Source organism: Mus caroli, unplaced genomic scaffold (genome assembly GCF_978045245.1).
Source record: "Mus caroli unplaced genomic scaffold, Mus_caroli_1 scaffold_14, whole genome shotgun sequence".
In the NCBI taxonomy this organism is placed as follows: Eukaryota; Metazoa; Chordata; class Mammalia; order Rodentia; family Muridae; genus Mus; species Mus caroli.
This window is the reverse complement of record NW_028227269.1, coordinates 50,515,591-50,531,653: the sequence shown is the minus strand read 5'-3', so window position 1 is coordinate 50,531,653 and position 16,063 is coordinate 50,515,591. Positions and strand designations below refer to the sequence as shown.

The window sequence follows — 16,063 nt, the reverse complement described above, 5'->3', positions numbered from 1 at the left end:
GACTGTAACGATGTGGAAGTAAGTGTAAGATGGAATACACCCTTTCCCCCAGTTGCTTTGGTCATCTTTCACTGCAGCATTAGGAATGCTAACTTAAATGTCCTTGTCACATACACAGAGCAAGGTCACAGGGGAGCTTTGCTCAGGTTTATAGTCTCACAACATATATTTATGCTTTTAGACTAGTGGAAGTTGGCTTTTGTATAGAGTGATCTAACTTAATTCTTTTCATGTGGATACCCAGTTGTCCCCAGACCATCTATTGATGAGACTGCCCCTTCCCCATTCCATATTCTCGACATTTTGGTTTAAAAGTCAGTGATCAAATGTGTATATTTACTTCAGGGCATTTAGTTGCCCTGTTTCTTAAAGTCAAACAATAAGTATGCTCGTCATATAAAAATTACTTGAGCTGTTCATTTAAAATTGTGCCTTATAGGTAGGCATGTTGCAACTCAGTAAAATGTTGTCTTCAAAAGAGGAGGTGATCATGGGGCTGAGGAGATGGCTCTGAGCTCAACTACCTATAATTCCAGCCCCTGGGTACCAGCGCCCTTCTATGGCCCCTTGGGCATCTGTACTAAGGTGCAAGTGACCCCCACATTTCCCTGACATGCGCATAATTAAAAACTGTTTTTTTTTAAAAGGTGATCATGAAGAGACTGGTAATAAAACACTATGAACAAATGACCAAGATGATGATATATCAGGCATCCCCGGACTAGCAAAACAACCATCTACTTCAAATGGAAATGGCCCATAAACACAAAGGAGGTATGGAAAGTCTATGACAAACTCCGGGGAAGGACAGGGTCCTGCCCTTACCTAACACTGCAGTGCAGACCTGAGACATCCAAGATGATGGTGTTACACAGCCTATCAATAGTAGCCATTAGTCACAAGTGCCCACTGAACACTGGCAGTGGGGTAGTCTACAGGGAAGGAAATCCAAGCTGCCAGTGACTTAGTCAGAAGAGAAAAATATTTCTGTAACTTGTTCATAAGTTATTTATTTTTAAAGTTTTTAATCAAAGTATACTACACATGTAAGTACAGGAGTTAGAAGTGGACATCTGTTAAGGTTCTGTTAAGAGAAAAAACAATGGCAGGATTCTAGATGTTTCCTTATGTACCCTTGAAAATGCTTCTCAAAGAAACAGACAGACCTGATTTTTAACACAGTAAACTCACTTTATATGATCTTAAGCTTGATAGGAATGCAATTATATAGCAGGCTTCCTTTCTTCCCATCTAAGCCATCTATTTGTAATATATTTTCATATAGTCCAACGCTCTATAATCCACTCTTCTATCACTATATGGGCTATTTCTAAGCTTTGAATATTATAAAAAAGCTTCTATGGATGCTTTTATATTTCTTTATAAAATTCTGAGTATCAGATTATACCCAGATATCATTCCTAACATGGCTTGAATTTGCATTGCCATAATTCTGAGTGAAGCTGAGTACATTTTAAATGTGATCTTAGTCATTTGTATGTCAGCGTCTACAATCTGCCTATTCAGGGATTTGGCCTATTTTTGCAAACATGTATTTTCTACTTACTAAATAGTAAGGATTCCTGGGAGAAGGGTGGCAGGGTGGCCCAGTGAGTAAAGGCAAACCTGACAACCTGTGTTTAACCCTCAGAACCCACGTAAGGAGAAGGAGAGAACCAATTCCATAAGTGACTCTCTGATATTCACACAGACATCATGGAAATGGATTCTCCAACCACATTAAGTACATGTGTACATGTACATACACACACACACACACACACACTTTTAAAAATTGGATTACTTTTTATGATTTTTAAAAATAGATTTCATATTAAAATGGTATTTTAAATGTATTATTAAACTTAATTTTGCTTGATTTGTTTTATTTTTATATTAAAAAATATAGCTGCCCAAAATTTTAAAGTTACATTTGTGGCTTACTTTATATTTCCATTAGACAGTGCTTTCCTGGACAACATCTGACCATGAGTGTAGTCTGGAAGTCATCCTATCTATCTAATGTCAAAATGTGTAAAAATGTCCAAAACTATTTTATTGGGTTCTAAGATTTGTAATAAGTATTATACTTAATTGATTAGATTTATTATTAATATTGTTGTCATTATGCTATGTATGCATGTGTGCTACAGTCCCACATTGAGGTCAAAAGACAACTTTGTGGAGTCAATTCTCTTTAGTCATTTATATGTACATATATATTTATAAGTATATGTATACATACATATACATACATGTTATTTATGTAGATATGTGAATAATATGTCTAGTTTGTCATATATATGGCATATATTTTCTCTTTAAATAATTAAAATTATTGATTGATGTAGACTACATGACAAATGACTCAGTTACAACAAGGTTAGTTATGGGAAAGCCAGAGGGAGTGTGCACATAAAGGAGCTTAGAGTCCACTGTACTTTGATGGGACATCAGGTCTCTAGTCACTGAGGTAATTAGGAAGAATCTAGAACATCCATATTCCAATTTTGTTCATAGAAATTCTTCTCCTGAATAGGAAGTAAATGTCTACATGACCCACATTAAAACAAAACAGCCTCACACCTTGTGAATGCTTTATAAATCGCTAAGTGTTTGTGTTTCCTGTAGGGCTGTTGTGTATGTCCTTTGATAGCAGACACATTAAAAACAGCAGCTTTGCTCTGGCTTAATTTGCATAAAGCCATGAAGCTGCAGCTGCAGGCAAGCTCAACCATGTTTATGCCTCATCACAGTATAAGCTCCCTTTTTCCTTCTTACCTCAGCTAGTTTTCCTTGGAGAAAGCAAATATTACATGCCTGGCTAACACCGCCACCCCCCCCCATTTACATATTATTCCTACAGAATTCCTATCCATCACTGGCTCAATGGAGTACTTCTTACATTAACACTTAAAAAACTGAGTCTTGAAATATCAACATTGCTCTGAATATTGGATTTTTGTGTCTAAATGTACTGAATTAAGCAGACTCAAAATTTTAATTTCTTTTTGCTATTTGAAACCCTAATTTAGGCAAGCAACAAATAAGACTGTTAGGCTACTATATAATCCAATTTCTCAAGGTTAGAATCAGGTTAAATGCTGGCTGGAACCTGTCATAAGCATTAAAAGCGATGTTTTTTTAAGAAACTGTGTGTGTGGTGGGGGAGTACATCGTTACATAAAGAAATGAATATTAGTAATGGACATAGATTAGATTCATAGGTGCTTTTCTGCTTTGCACCTATTTCTGAAGCATGCATACAGACACTATAACTTTAAAAACAAAATGGTTGTCCTTGGTTTTGTCTTTATAAGAAGTCTAATGTGAAAAGAATATGTGGGGAGGTCTGTGTCTACACCCCTTTCATGGACCAGAGAAGTGGCCATGGTCCATGGGGTCCAACTCTTCTAGATCTTGCATTCTTAGTCTCTAAGCGGAGGATTTATATTGGTTCCTGAAGCCTGCCACCAACAGTAACAGTCTGAGCTACTAATCATAGTACTACATGCTAAGTTATGCCAAGTACTGAAATGCAATCTTATTCAACCACTCCTTATGACCAGAGGGACAAGGAGTACAAGAAACCTCATGCGGAATTACTTGCCCTAGGTTACATAATAAATTACAAAGCTAAAGTCAGTCCAGGTCACTGACTTATGTGTGGAAGCAGGACGGCAAGTAAACGGACTGAGGACTTTACTCACAGACGCAAGTGGCCTTGGATAATGATAAGTCAATACAGTTTAGAAGCAATTTAAGATGATAACTAGGGGATAGTCACAGACAGGCCCAATTTGCATTCTCCTTTGCACTCAGGAATGCAATGAAGCCAAAGTCATCCTAAAGATCATGGTCATTAGAGCCTCAGCCCATTTCTCAGTGCTCCTGTTTCCACCAGCTTCGTATCCTTACTTGAAAGAGTAAACCTCAATGATAAGCAAACACTAGACTCCTCGACTGTCTTTGGGATGAACCATGATGCCCACAGTGCCCATCTCAATTCTGGTTCAACTGCAGAAATCACAGGTGAGAATGCGGGACCTGGAAAGAGCGGACTGCTTGGGAGTGACTAACGTAGCCCAGCTCCTCACTAAACAAATGGATACATTTATGTATGTTTCCCTGTAACATGGGGGAATGATGCTCTCTTCCTCACAGGGGTGTTCTGAGGGTAAAATGAGCTTAATGCATTAACTAACTTAGAAAGGTAGTGTAGTTTCGAGCACACAAGAACTCCTAAGAAACCCTGTGGAAAAGCAGAGCCGATCCTGCAGCTGGTTACTAGGATGTAATTACAGCTGAGATGCACAGTGCTGTCAGTATATTTTTGTAAAGGGTAAAAGTAATTTTCTAAAAATAAAGTAAAATAAATAAATAAAAAATAAAAACAATAAAATTCCTTACTGTCAAGAAGGAAGTCATTGGTCACATTATATGCAAACTAGTCAACATGAAATCCTGAAAAGAATTTAAACAGTATGATATAAGGCCCTCTTGGAGACAATACTTCTCTAAGTACATCTTTATCAGTCTGTTTTTATTGCTGTAACAAACTATCTAAGGGAGGCAAACATTATAAAGAAAAGAGACCTACAGCCCACAGTTTTGGAAATGATAGGACTTGGTGTATCAGCTAAGCTCTCATGAGTATCTCATGACATGGAAGAAACTTACGGGAAGGGTGAAGTCACATCACCAAACAGGAAGCCAGAGGGTGATTTGGGGCCACGGTCACTCTTATTTTTAACTGATCCCATAATCTCTTCTGGGAGCATGCCCCAGTGATATAACAAAGGCGCCACCCTGAGAACCAAGTCTCCCGTGTAGTCCTTCAGAGGGACAAACCACAACCAAACCACAGCAGCATCACAGGTAAGACAGGTGAGGCTGACACTTAGCATGCAGAGAGTAAACTACTGTGGGGTCATACTGAGCAGAGAACCAGCTCCAGGAAGATTAACAGGAACATAATCCTCCGTCAATGTGAGGTCCTTCCCGTCACGGCGGTCACTCTGGATCACGTGCTGATGCCTATCACCTTGGCATTTTACACCCGATCCACTAGACATGCACATGAATATATGTGTCTTTATAACTGACAACGGGCTTCTCTTAAGAATTTAGGCTAATGCTGTGTAAAACCTTTGGTTCCATCTTACTGTACTGATTCATAACCAACAGTGCATCACATGCGAGTGTCTGACCGTTCAGGTTTCCTTACTGTCTCCTTGCTTACTTGGAGCCTGTCCCATCATCCCCAGCACGTTAAAACACTTTAAGGAGCTATTCTAACTGTACCTCCTTCTTGGTTATCTTTTTATGGGTTCCCCTCATAAGAAAAGTCCAAATGTAATATGAAAGATCAAACCCAGATCATTCGTCCAGTATATATTTATTGAGCAGCTACATGTTTAGACACAGACCAAGGCAGGGCTCCATCTACAGAGCTTACGATGTACAAATGCAAATGTGAAAGGGGAAAGAGCACACTGAAACCACAAACAGAAGGAGCTCTCGTAGTAAACAGCACTAGGCCAAGTCCCCAAGAGAAAGGTCTGCTTGTTTAGTCTGGGTACCTAAGGATGAAAAGATTTACGTGGAAAGTGAGGGTAAAATGTGCTTGGGTGTCAAAGCAGCTGAAGGTCCTGAGGACGCATGGGATGGAAGAATGCTGAGAAGTGGAGGAAGAACAAAATGGCTATGATAAGGAAAAGGGCAGAGCAGGCTATGCTCTGGGCCACAGTGACAGTGTGACTGTGGGACGGGTGGCTGAGACGGGGAGGATGTTCAAGGCAGGTTCCCTTGCCACCCAGGGACTCAGACTCTTGTGTGAAGACCGAAGATAAGCCAGTAGTGGGGTGAGAGGTGGACTGGACATGTGTACAGAGTCACAGGAAGTATCATTAACTTTACATGGCATGTTGGGAGAGGGAAAAAAAAAAAAAACCTCCCCAGGGCAAGTAACTCCTGAGCTGAAATCTGAAGAGTGAACACAGGTTACCTGGGCAGGAAGTGACCATATCAGGGAATAGTTCACCATGTCCAAACTTACAGAACAGAAGCAAATGGCTTTCCCCTAACCCCAGCCCCACTGGCCCAAAGAAGAAAGTTTTCTTATTCTCAGATCTTAGGGCCCTTTCAGCATCACAAAGTTAATCAACAAATCAAAAAGTAGTCAGAGAAAACGGGTCTGCTTTTCTTTCTGGGGTTATCATAGAAGCATACAGTCCATGCTGTGCTGGGGTTCCCTGTGTGAAGGTGTTTGTCTGGATATTCAACTGTTAATCCTGTACCCGCAGAGAGTTAAGGGCTCATCTTCACTCTCATATTTTGTAAATATTTGTTTCTTCTTCACCTGCTTAAGGCAATCTAGAATTGTATCTGATTGGCTTTAATAGAGATCTGACGGCCAATAGCTGGGCAGGAAGTGGAAGGCAGAACTGACAGGCAGAGATAGGGACATTAGGTGGATGCCTGGAACAGAGCAGAGAGGTCAACCTGGCCACATAGTGGGACGTGGACCAGGATTATTTGGGATAGAGTAGTAAGAAGACTGCCTAGCTAAGGCCTAAGCTTAAAAAACATTAATAAGCCTCTGTGTCGTTATTTACATCACTGGTGGGTCCGAGGAAGTCTCGCTCTAGTGCTGGGTAGCTTTTGCCAACTTGATACAAGCTAGAGTCAGTAGGATGAGGAAGGCTCAGATGAGTAAATACTAACTACTAGTTGACACAGGAACATCTAGCCCACTGCTAGCCAAGCCATTTTTGGGCAGGCAGGCCAGGGCTGCACAGGAAAGGTAGCTGAGCGAGGCAGGAAAAGCAAGTTCATATTCATCATTCTTCCATGGTTTCTGCTGTGAATTCCTGCCTTGGCCTCCCTCAGTGATGGACGCTGATTCTTAGGATGAAATAAACCATTTCCTCCCAGGTTTCTCTTAGTCGTGGCATTTATCACAGCAATAGAAAGTAAACTGGAACACAGTGCTTCATTCTAAAGGACACTAAGTATCAGCACATAGGTACTCGTGCAATACATCAGTTAACAACCGTTTGTTGAATTAGAGTTAAGTGAGCCCCTGCGTGGCTGAGGAATGAGGGAGTAACCACACAGTGCGGGACTCTTCAGGAGCTGGATGGGCTTCCAAAGAAAGGCCTGGAAAGACAATCCCCATGAGACCAACACTCAGGCGGTCAAACAGCAGCAAGGTACACAAGGCGCTCTCAGAGAGTAAGTAACAAAAGTGGGTCAGAAGGATACCATACATGAATTACTACTAAAAGTGGGCAAGGTTGAACATTCTTATATGCTTTTGAAAAGAGCAATCTATATACAAATCCTGCTATAATCAAGGATTTTTCATAGTTTTTTTTTTATCATTTCAGGCAGAGGCTAGAATTTAATCCCTCATCTCTTTCCTCCTTTCCCGAGCTATGCGTTGAGTTAAGAAATCATTTAAATTAACTTCAAAACGTTCTTGCAGACATCACTAAACTCTGTCCATACCAATGAATTCCAATGACATCACTGTCTCCATGGTAACTAATGCACTTCAAAAGAGGGAAAACAGAACAAGGCTGAAAAGCAAGGGAACAGGAATGAAGTGGGATAAACTGCGAAGCACTGCCTCTGCATTATGGAGCACTTTCTAACTGTGCAGCACTGCCTCTACATTATGGGGCACTTTCTAACTGAACACTTTGCCGTTCCTTACACTTGGAGCTTTTAAGAGCCAGAAGGCTCAAAAGTCACCATATTCACGTCTCACTGATAACTGAGACCCACTTTTCTACAGAGCAGCACCATGGTTGTTAGACTACATACAGAGCTCAGCACTGGACGTTCTTGTTCACCAGTGAGCTTTACTCCAGACATGCATGCGTCCTTTGGGTTTAAGAGATGATTAAGACATCCTATTTGTTTTTAAAATGATTTTGCAGTATAGAGGGCAAATGATTAAAATCAGGGCATAAAAAGAGTGCTATCACAGAGATACAGCAGGCAGATGTCTAAATTGCCAGAAAAGCGGGGACTGATTAACTCCATCTTAGAAACAGCCTCAGAATATACACTCTGGTGATTTTCATTTCTATGCCATTTAGTCCCAACACACCCATGACCACATCGGCCTTATCAAGACCCTGAACTGTCCTAAGCCTGCAAACTTAAAACTACTTGTGCGATCCCAAGCAGCTGTTTCCTCTCTTCACCAGGCCTGGATGCAGTCCTCCGGGCCCTTGCAGGCCACCACCCCTCACTTCCTTGTGGCATTTCCTTGTTAACATCCTCAACTTTTATCCTTATGTGGCATCTAGCCAGCGATATCCCAGCTGGGCTTAGTGACTGGCCTCTTTTCCTCTGTTATGTTCTGTAAGAATTATATGGCCTACTCTCTGGCTTGGAGACCAGAAAAAAAAAAACCTAACACATCAGTATGAGATTGTTTTTTTTAATAATTGTATGTCAAGAAGTATCAAGAATGTCAGAGGAAAGAAACATCTGAACTAAAAGCACACACACTGACTGTTGCAGCTGTGATCATTAGACTTTGAGTAAAGAGTTCACAAAGGGTATGGCCCATAGCCACTACGACCTCAAACGACAGTGTTAGTTAAAATGATCTAGTAGTATAAAATGGATCGTTTCTGAGGTGAAATGGAAGAGAAAATCTCCATTTTGGTAACTCACTTTCTTTCATGGATTTGCTGATGTTGAGTGCGGTAGATATACATCTCTGCCTTCACCTCAGCGCAGGCAAAGTTCAGCACTCACATCCCTGCATCAGAGCACTAGTATCCAGGCCTTGCAGTGGTAGTAACAGACCTGTGGTTATGTTACTAACTTTTTCCAGGAAGGATTATAGACCACTTGTTAACTCAGAGCCATCGGGCAAGTAGAAGGCTACCTCTCTCTTTGCCACTTAACATTTTAATCTCATGTAAGACGATGCACTGGTCAGTGATCTCCACAGCCAGTGCTTGCATCTAGTTTATTCTGGAAGACATAATTCAAGTCACATTGTTCAAAACACATGCAATAGAGGTTTTCTGCCCATAGTGGCCACGTGATTAGCATTGCTTTAACTTTTTTCCAAGCTAAATTGTGGAGCCTAGAATGCCTGCTCTAAACCCACTAATCACACATTCAGGTCTACCAGTGAAAGCAGCCATAGTGTCCTGGAAAGAAAGCAGCCAGGCATGTCCCTTACTAGGCTCACCACTCCCGCTAGCGTGGGAAGAGAGGTACTCCTGGGTAGGGGCACCTTGACTCTGCTATATATACTCTTTTACATCTTTCAAGGCTCCTCTCAGAGACGAACACTTAAGAAAGCATCCCAGAACATTATCCTGAGTCATGGTCTCTTTGAAGAATTAGAGGAAAGTTATGGGTTCTTCCCATAACCAACCAAACAAAAATATCATACAGTTTGTGGTGGAAGGAAAGCAGGATAGAGAAGTATGAGAACCCTGATGCTAATCCATGTGTCTAAGACTTTAAAACTCGTTCTTTATTATTATTGCATATGCACTTGTGAGCACAGGTGTGCACTGCATGACGCACATGTGGAGATGAGAGGTCAGATGTGTGAGTCGGTTCTCCTTTCACCTTCACATGGGTTCTGAGGATTGAACTCAGGTTGTTAGGCTTATACAACAAGTACTTTACCACTGAGCCAGCCTTTTGGCTTGAACCAAAGTTTTCAAAGCCCTATTTCTATTAGCTCTAAAGATGTCCGTGGAGAGGCGCACAGACAGAAGCACTGCAGGGGTCATGTTCTATCTGCCCTCTGGTTCTATGCCTTGGCTTTTGTTGAGGCCCCTAGAAGGAAAACCTTTCCCTCAGAGTAAAGAAGAGGGGAGTGTGTTTAATATAGTTTCCTCCTCACAGGAATCTAGTGGAAGTAGGTATGTGTCTGGCCTCAGCAGGGCTTCTCGTGAGCAAGCAGCCTGTTCTAACCATGTGCACATGGACAGGGTCTTAATTGGTATCATGCTGCTTTCCTTTGGCTGCTAGAAAATTCATAGCATATTTAAGTTCCTTAATGGCATGCAATTTGTTTGCTGACTTTACTCTGGGCTCCATCTGATCTTAATTATTCTATGTCTATTTTTATTACATTCTTACATTATTTTGTCATGTACAGAATATCCTAAAATACTCCCTAGAAGAACCTGGGCTATCAAGACTTAAAATGTAGAGAGCCAGAAGGAAAAGGAGTCACCTTTTCACCTCCTTCCCTACAGGTACTTTATTGTAGACTATCACGAAAGCATTTCCGGAGACAGTCATGTGACTCCATCAGCACTGGAAAGCATAGTTTTGCAGAAAACTTGAAATCCCTGGACTCTGGCTCAGAATTCCTCTTGATTAGCATGATTTAGACATATTTGTAACCTTAAGTATGTTTTATAGTAACTGGGAAGATCAACTAGGAGTTCATGAAATGTTCAACAGAAGGTTAAACTAAACCACGGATGATGTTTTGTTCAGGACTTGTCATAGGCTTGTGGGATCTCATGCTTTTAGCAGGGAGGATGTAAATGCTTACAGGCACATTGACTTTCCGGAACATCTCCGCACCCTTGTGTGCATCCATTAATGCAATGTCCTGAGGCGTGGAGACAATCACAGCACCTGACCAAAGGGAAACGAAACAAAGTATCTTTTAATACTTCAGGGGAAGCTTGCTTCCTACATGACTTTATTCACATGCTCTTGAGGCCTCTACACTGCTTGGCCAATCCACACAAGTTTGACATAAGCAAGTTTCCTTTCCTGTCTTTGACCCCTGGCTTCTGAAATCACAGCTGACTGAGCAGCACAGCCAGAGCATTGCAACCTCATTTATTCAGACACCTGTTGATGAGACATGTATGGGGCCAGCCACCCAGAAGTCAGGGGTCTAACTGGTACACCAGAAAAAAACGAGGACTGCCACAGAGTACTCGGTGCTAACACAGAGAATGTGCATGGACTCCTGAAGCTCTACCGAGCGACAGGAAGGGGCACTCAGGAAGAGGGAATGGTGAGCGTGATGTGAAGGGTGGAGAAGTGGAAGACAAGGAGAAGCAATACAGATGTCCAGAAAGAGGCAATTCCTAAGCTGGGTTTTAAATGTTTATGTTCTGAAAAACTCACACAGTAGTTGATGGTTTGGTTGGGGTAAAGCCAAGGGCTATGGTAGAAATGTGGATGCAGCCTGGTCAGGCTTGAATGGAGTCAACATTGAGTGATGGGGACCCTGCACACACAGATGGCCCTGGGAGAGTGTTTGTTGAAATGCAAAGATGTATGATTAGTGGATTCTGTGACCTTCATGAATTCTGTGGTTTAGATACTCCAATAACCAGTATCACACAGCTTACAGTTTAATACACAAAAACGCAGCATTTCAGAGCCCAGATAGACAGTCTATCAGAGCAAATAAAAATAGAGGTGCGATTGGCAACTAGTATCTGATTAGGGGAAGTAAAGGTGAAGTGGTGCCACAGACTACTGTCTGAAGGTCCTGGGAAGGGCTAGGTAAGGGAAAGGAGCAGGACCACCAAGTGACACAGCACACAAACGGGGAGACAAGCAGAGCAAGCTACGACAAGCAATATCCCATGGCATTTCCCCAACAGGAAGCCACAAACTCTTTTTGTAATCAACATTTCTTCTCATCAAAATATCAATAATTTGAATGTCATTGATTTTTTTTAAAGTTTTGGTTGTACATCTTTATTAAACTTTTATTTATTTAATTTTTATCTAGCAGTAACTTTAGAAGAAGAAGTCTTATCTATTATCAACTTTGAGATACAAATATATAAGGGTTCAAAATCTGATCCTATAGCTGATGGGCTGTGTGTGCCCATGTTGGCTTCAATTTCTTTCTCACAAATGGCACAGTCATACCATTTCTGTGGGTTGCAGTACTACACCACTGCTAGACACTGATATCAGTTATGATGCCTTGCTTCTAAAAAGAGGTGCTATTAAAAAAAGCATCGCTACTATGTTTATTATTATTAATAAAATGCCTCAGAAGACGCCAGGAAGGTTGTTTCCTCGTGCCATTAGACAGATCATTCTAGACTTAAAACAGTTTCATGGAGCATTCCAGCTTTCTTTTATTAATTTCTCTGGTTAACAACCCAAAAGCTAGACCATAGTTCTTTCTTTTAAAAGATGATTAATCACATCTCTGCAAAAATTATTCTCTACACATACAAAGTATTTCCACAATCTGCCACCTCCTCAACCCTGTTATTAATATATTTCCATATACAGTCATGTGGAAGGAATTAATCCTAGCTCTGGCCCCATCTAGCTGTGACTAATCTTGGGCAAGAAACTCAGCAACACCGTAGGTTTCAGTTTTCCTGACTGTAAAAGTGGAGTGTGTATTATATTGTTCCCAAGGCCTCCTGTGACTGGTGATCTAGCATTTGCTCCTAGCTGTATTTCTGAGCCTTGCCTCTGTTTACCCTGTTAACCCTGACTGCCCCGGGTATCTTAGTACGTGGAAGTAAGGACTGCCTCTCAAACCTAGGCTGTTTTTCCCATAGGAACAAGGAGCTTTGCTGGGTTGTTTCCTCCTAATCTTCTCCCTCACAATTACCCACTACGCAGGGTGTTCTCTATTGTATTAGCTCGAAAGAGTGCTCTGAACTCTAGCCACAGGACATAAATGCATTCTTGCTCAATTATTCTTGTCTACTATTTGTATCTCATTACACAATGCAGGTTCATGTTTTTATGGTCTGTATGTGTGTCCTCCAAAGGACTTACTTACTAGAGGCCTAATCTAATGGTGGTACTAGGGTGATATAGGACCTTTAAAAGGTGGGGTCCGATGTTCTACCACCCTGCTTTCTGTGGTTACTCCAGGTAACAGACTCTGTTACTCTAAAGATATAAAAAGAGAAATGAGAAGATAGAAGGGAGAGTTTACCTGGAGTCAGTAGAGGGAGGGAAACGCTAAGCAAGAGGGAAAAGGGAATAAAGAACACAAAGGATGATTGAAAACTCCATGGGGAAACAGGATCCTATGTTTATTTTAAACTACTATTAGTACATATACATTTTGGAGATGCTCATACCATGGGATGACCACTAAGAACAAGCCACTAAGCAGCAGCACCCACCCTACCCCTGCCCCCATGGCCTCTGAATTAGCTCCTGACTCTAGATTCCTGACCTGCTTGAGTTCCTGCTCCGACTTCCTATCTTGATGTGGAAGTGTAAGGCAAATAAACCCTTTCCTCCCCAGTTAGCTTTTGGTCATAGTGTTTCCTCAGAGCAACAGTCACCCTAGCGTGGACAGTGTATGAACACACGTAAATAACTTACATGAACTTATGCCACAAAGGGTAAAATGTTTCTCCCAAGAACCGAAGGCTATCTAACAGAAGCCCTGGTGCCAAGCATGGAAACTTTGAATTGTTGGTCAGGGGACTCCAAAAGATACCTCACGCAACATTGGACACTACTGTTTCCCTTGATTGCCTCCCAGAACATGAAGGTAAGAACCTAAATGCTGAAGACACCACATACTTCAGAACAGAACTTAAAATTAAGTTGCAATTGACCTGGAAGCCTCCTCCCTGACAGCTGGACTGGCTCTCAGTATTCAAAGGTGCAATTGCCAAGGCAGAAAAGCAACCAATAGTGCTATTCAGCACAACAATGGCTGGATTGTCAGGAGATGCACAATAGTACCCCAGGGGTCACCAACACCTGTCTAAGTGGATTTAATCAACCTACTATACACCCAGTCAATTATCCATGGCTAGAGATGTCAGAGGCCCAAGAAGAGAGCCTACTACGACCTTTTCCCCAAACAATATACGTTCTAACTGTATTCTTCTTTTTTTTTTTTAAAGGCAATCCTTTTTTTTTTTTAAAGATTTATTTATTGTTATATGTAAGACACTGTAGCTGTCTTCAGACACACCAGAAGAGGGCATCAGATCTCATTATGGATGGTTATGAGCCACCATGTGGTTGCTGGGATTTGAACTCAGGACCCTAGGAAGAGCAGTCAGTGCTCTTAACCGCTGAGCCATCTCTCCAGCTCTTCTAACTGTATTCTAAATACTTATCTTAAGTATTTCCAAATACATGTAGCTCTCACCCTTTATCAAAGAAGATTCTCTTTGCAATAAATGCAAGTTACAGAGATCCACAACTGATCAATATGCAGAGAATTGGTGACTGTGGGGTCTCTGACCTCAACAGATACATCTGCAACACAAGCCCCTGCACCTAAGGCTCGGGGAAACTCACCAAAAGGGGAAGAAAGAGTATAACAGCCAGAAGACCAGCCTGCTGTGAGACGGTGTCTTCTATGTATGACAGGGAAGTACCACCACAGTCTCTCAATACGATGGTTGCTTTAGAGAGCGTATAGGCAATACCAACCGACATCCCAGCATGGACAGGGGAATTCCACATGGTCTTCTCCTAGATGGAGACCTACAAGTGGACAACACTTGCTATTGCTCAGAGGCAGATCCCCGAGTTTCTAGTCTCCCACCTGATGGATGGTGAGACCCTCTTCCTCACATAAGCTCCTGGCATGACGCCTACTACTTCAAAGTAACACTGCCAAGGGAGCCCAGATCAGAGGTCAAGCAGATTGGGCTATTGAAAGCTTGGGTGTTTATATTCTAAATTCATGAGCTAAATCAATTCCTTTTCTCTATAAAGTACACAGCCTTGTATACTTTGTTACAGCAAGGGAAGCAGACAAACATAATAGCCAATTGTATTTATTTTTAATTTTTTAGCAACCAAACTAATGAGAAAATACCCTGCACAAAATGGGCACTTAGCAAAAAACTGAAGATCTAAAACTACTTGTGTTCATTTTCAAAAACACCTATCTTAGATTAGCATCACATGAAATTTTAGTAATTCTTTAAGCCAGACGTCAAGAGCTCTAACTTCTAGTTTTGTTAATGTATTCTATAACTCTGAATAACAAACTCACTAAATTTAAATCAATCTCAGCATATAAAATGGACCTATTTACACTGGCCCTATTTAACTAAAAAGAGCTGCTCATTTAAAATATATATATAAGAGATATAAGAATGTCCAGTGGCATTCTTGATTGCCACGAGAGTCTAGGAAAGATGAAGGTGACTTAACCTTAACTTAATCATTAGCATCCATCCTATCGGAGTTTCTTCGTACCTAGACTAGAGCCATTCAAACGTTACAAGGGTAGCAATCACTTTTCATGTCACCAAATGTCACACAATGTGTAATCTACCACAGAAAGCACCAGCCAGGTTTATAAAGATACTTTGGTATACGATGTTTTTTAAACAAAAGCATATACTGCATTTTTAAGAATTAAATTCTTGATCCCATCACAGTTTAGGGCTTACTAAGGTTTTGGTCCTTTTACAGAAACGCCCTCTTTTATTGTTCTGAAATTTCAAGCATTTCATATAAGTAACCATTTCAAATACTCCTCTAATAATACTCAGAAGTTATGAAAAATGTAACATAGACAAAGCTTCCAATAAAATGACATTTTAGTCCTTAACCAGTCTACACATTATCATCCAAAAATGTAAATTTTAAAGGAATCATGCCAATTTTTCTCTTGTGATGAATCTCACAGCTTAAAATATAATCTCTTAACTTGAAACATTTTACCCTTGCCTTTCTATATGACAATCCTCAATTTTTTATAGTTTAATACACACGAAGCAATAAGAACTGTCCTAGAACTCACTCTTTGTATACCATTACAAGTGATGTCACTTCTGTTCTCTGATAGATCTGATAGAAACTTGTGCTCCCTCTACTGACTACAAGGAAATGTTATCAATAGTGAAAAGAGTGCTTAGTTTACAAAAGATGTCATTATTTTGGGTGTTAAAAGACTCAAGGATCTCATCAAGAATTCTCTATTCACTTCCTAGGTTAAATATCTAGTTATATAATGTTGTTTAAATATACTTTTCAACTTGAACCTCTTAAAGGTTTTGATCTGCTGAGATCTGCCACCAATGGCTAAGTCTCTGGCAGATCCTGACAAATATGTAAACACCTTACA

General features: G+C 40.8%; 1 protein-coding gene across 1 annotated transcript in view; it reads right to left on the bottom strand.

The window, feature by feature from the left end:
* The window catches only part of Nubpl (NUBP iron-sulfur cluster assembly factor, mitochondrial), a 192,549-nt gene that overhangs the window by 15,957 nt on the left and 160,529 nt on the right, over positions 1-16,063 (bottom strand). Inside the window, exon 8 of the mRNA XM_021179009.3 lies at positions 10,556-10,641. Within this exon, the coding sequence (XP_021034668.1) occupies positions 10,556-10,641 (86 nt within the window). The remainder of the gene's footprint in view (positions 1-10,555; positions 10,642-16,063) is intronic.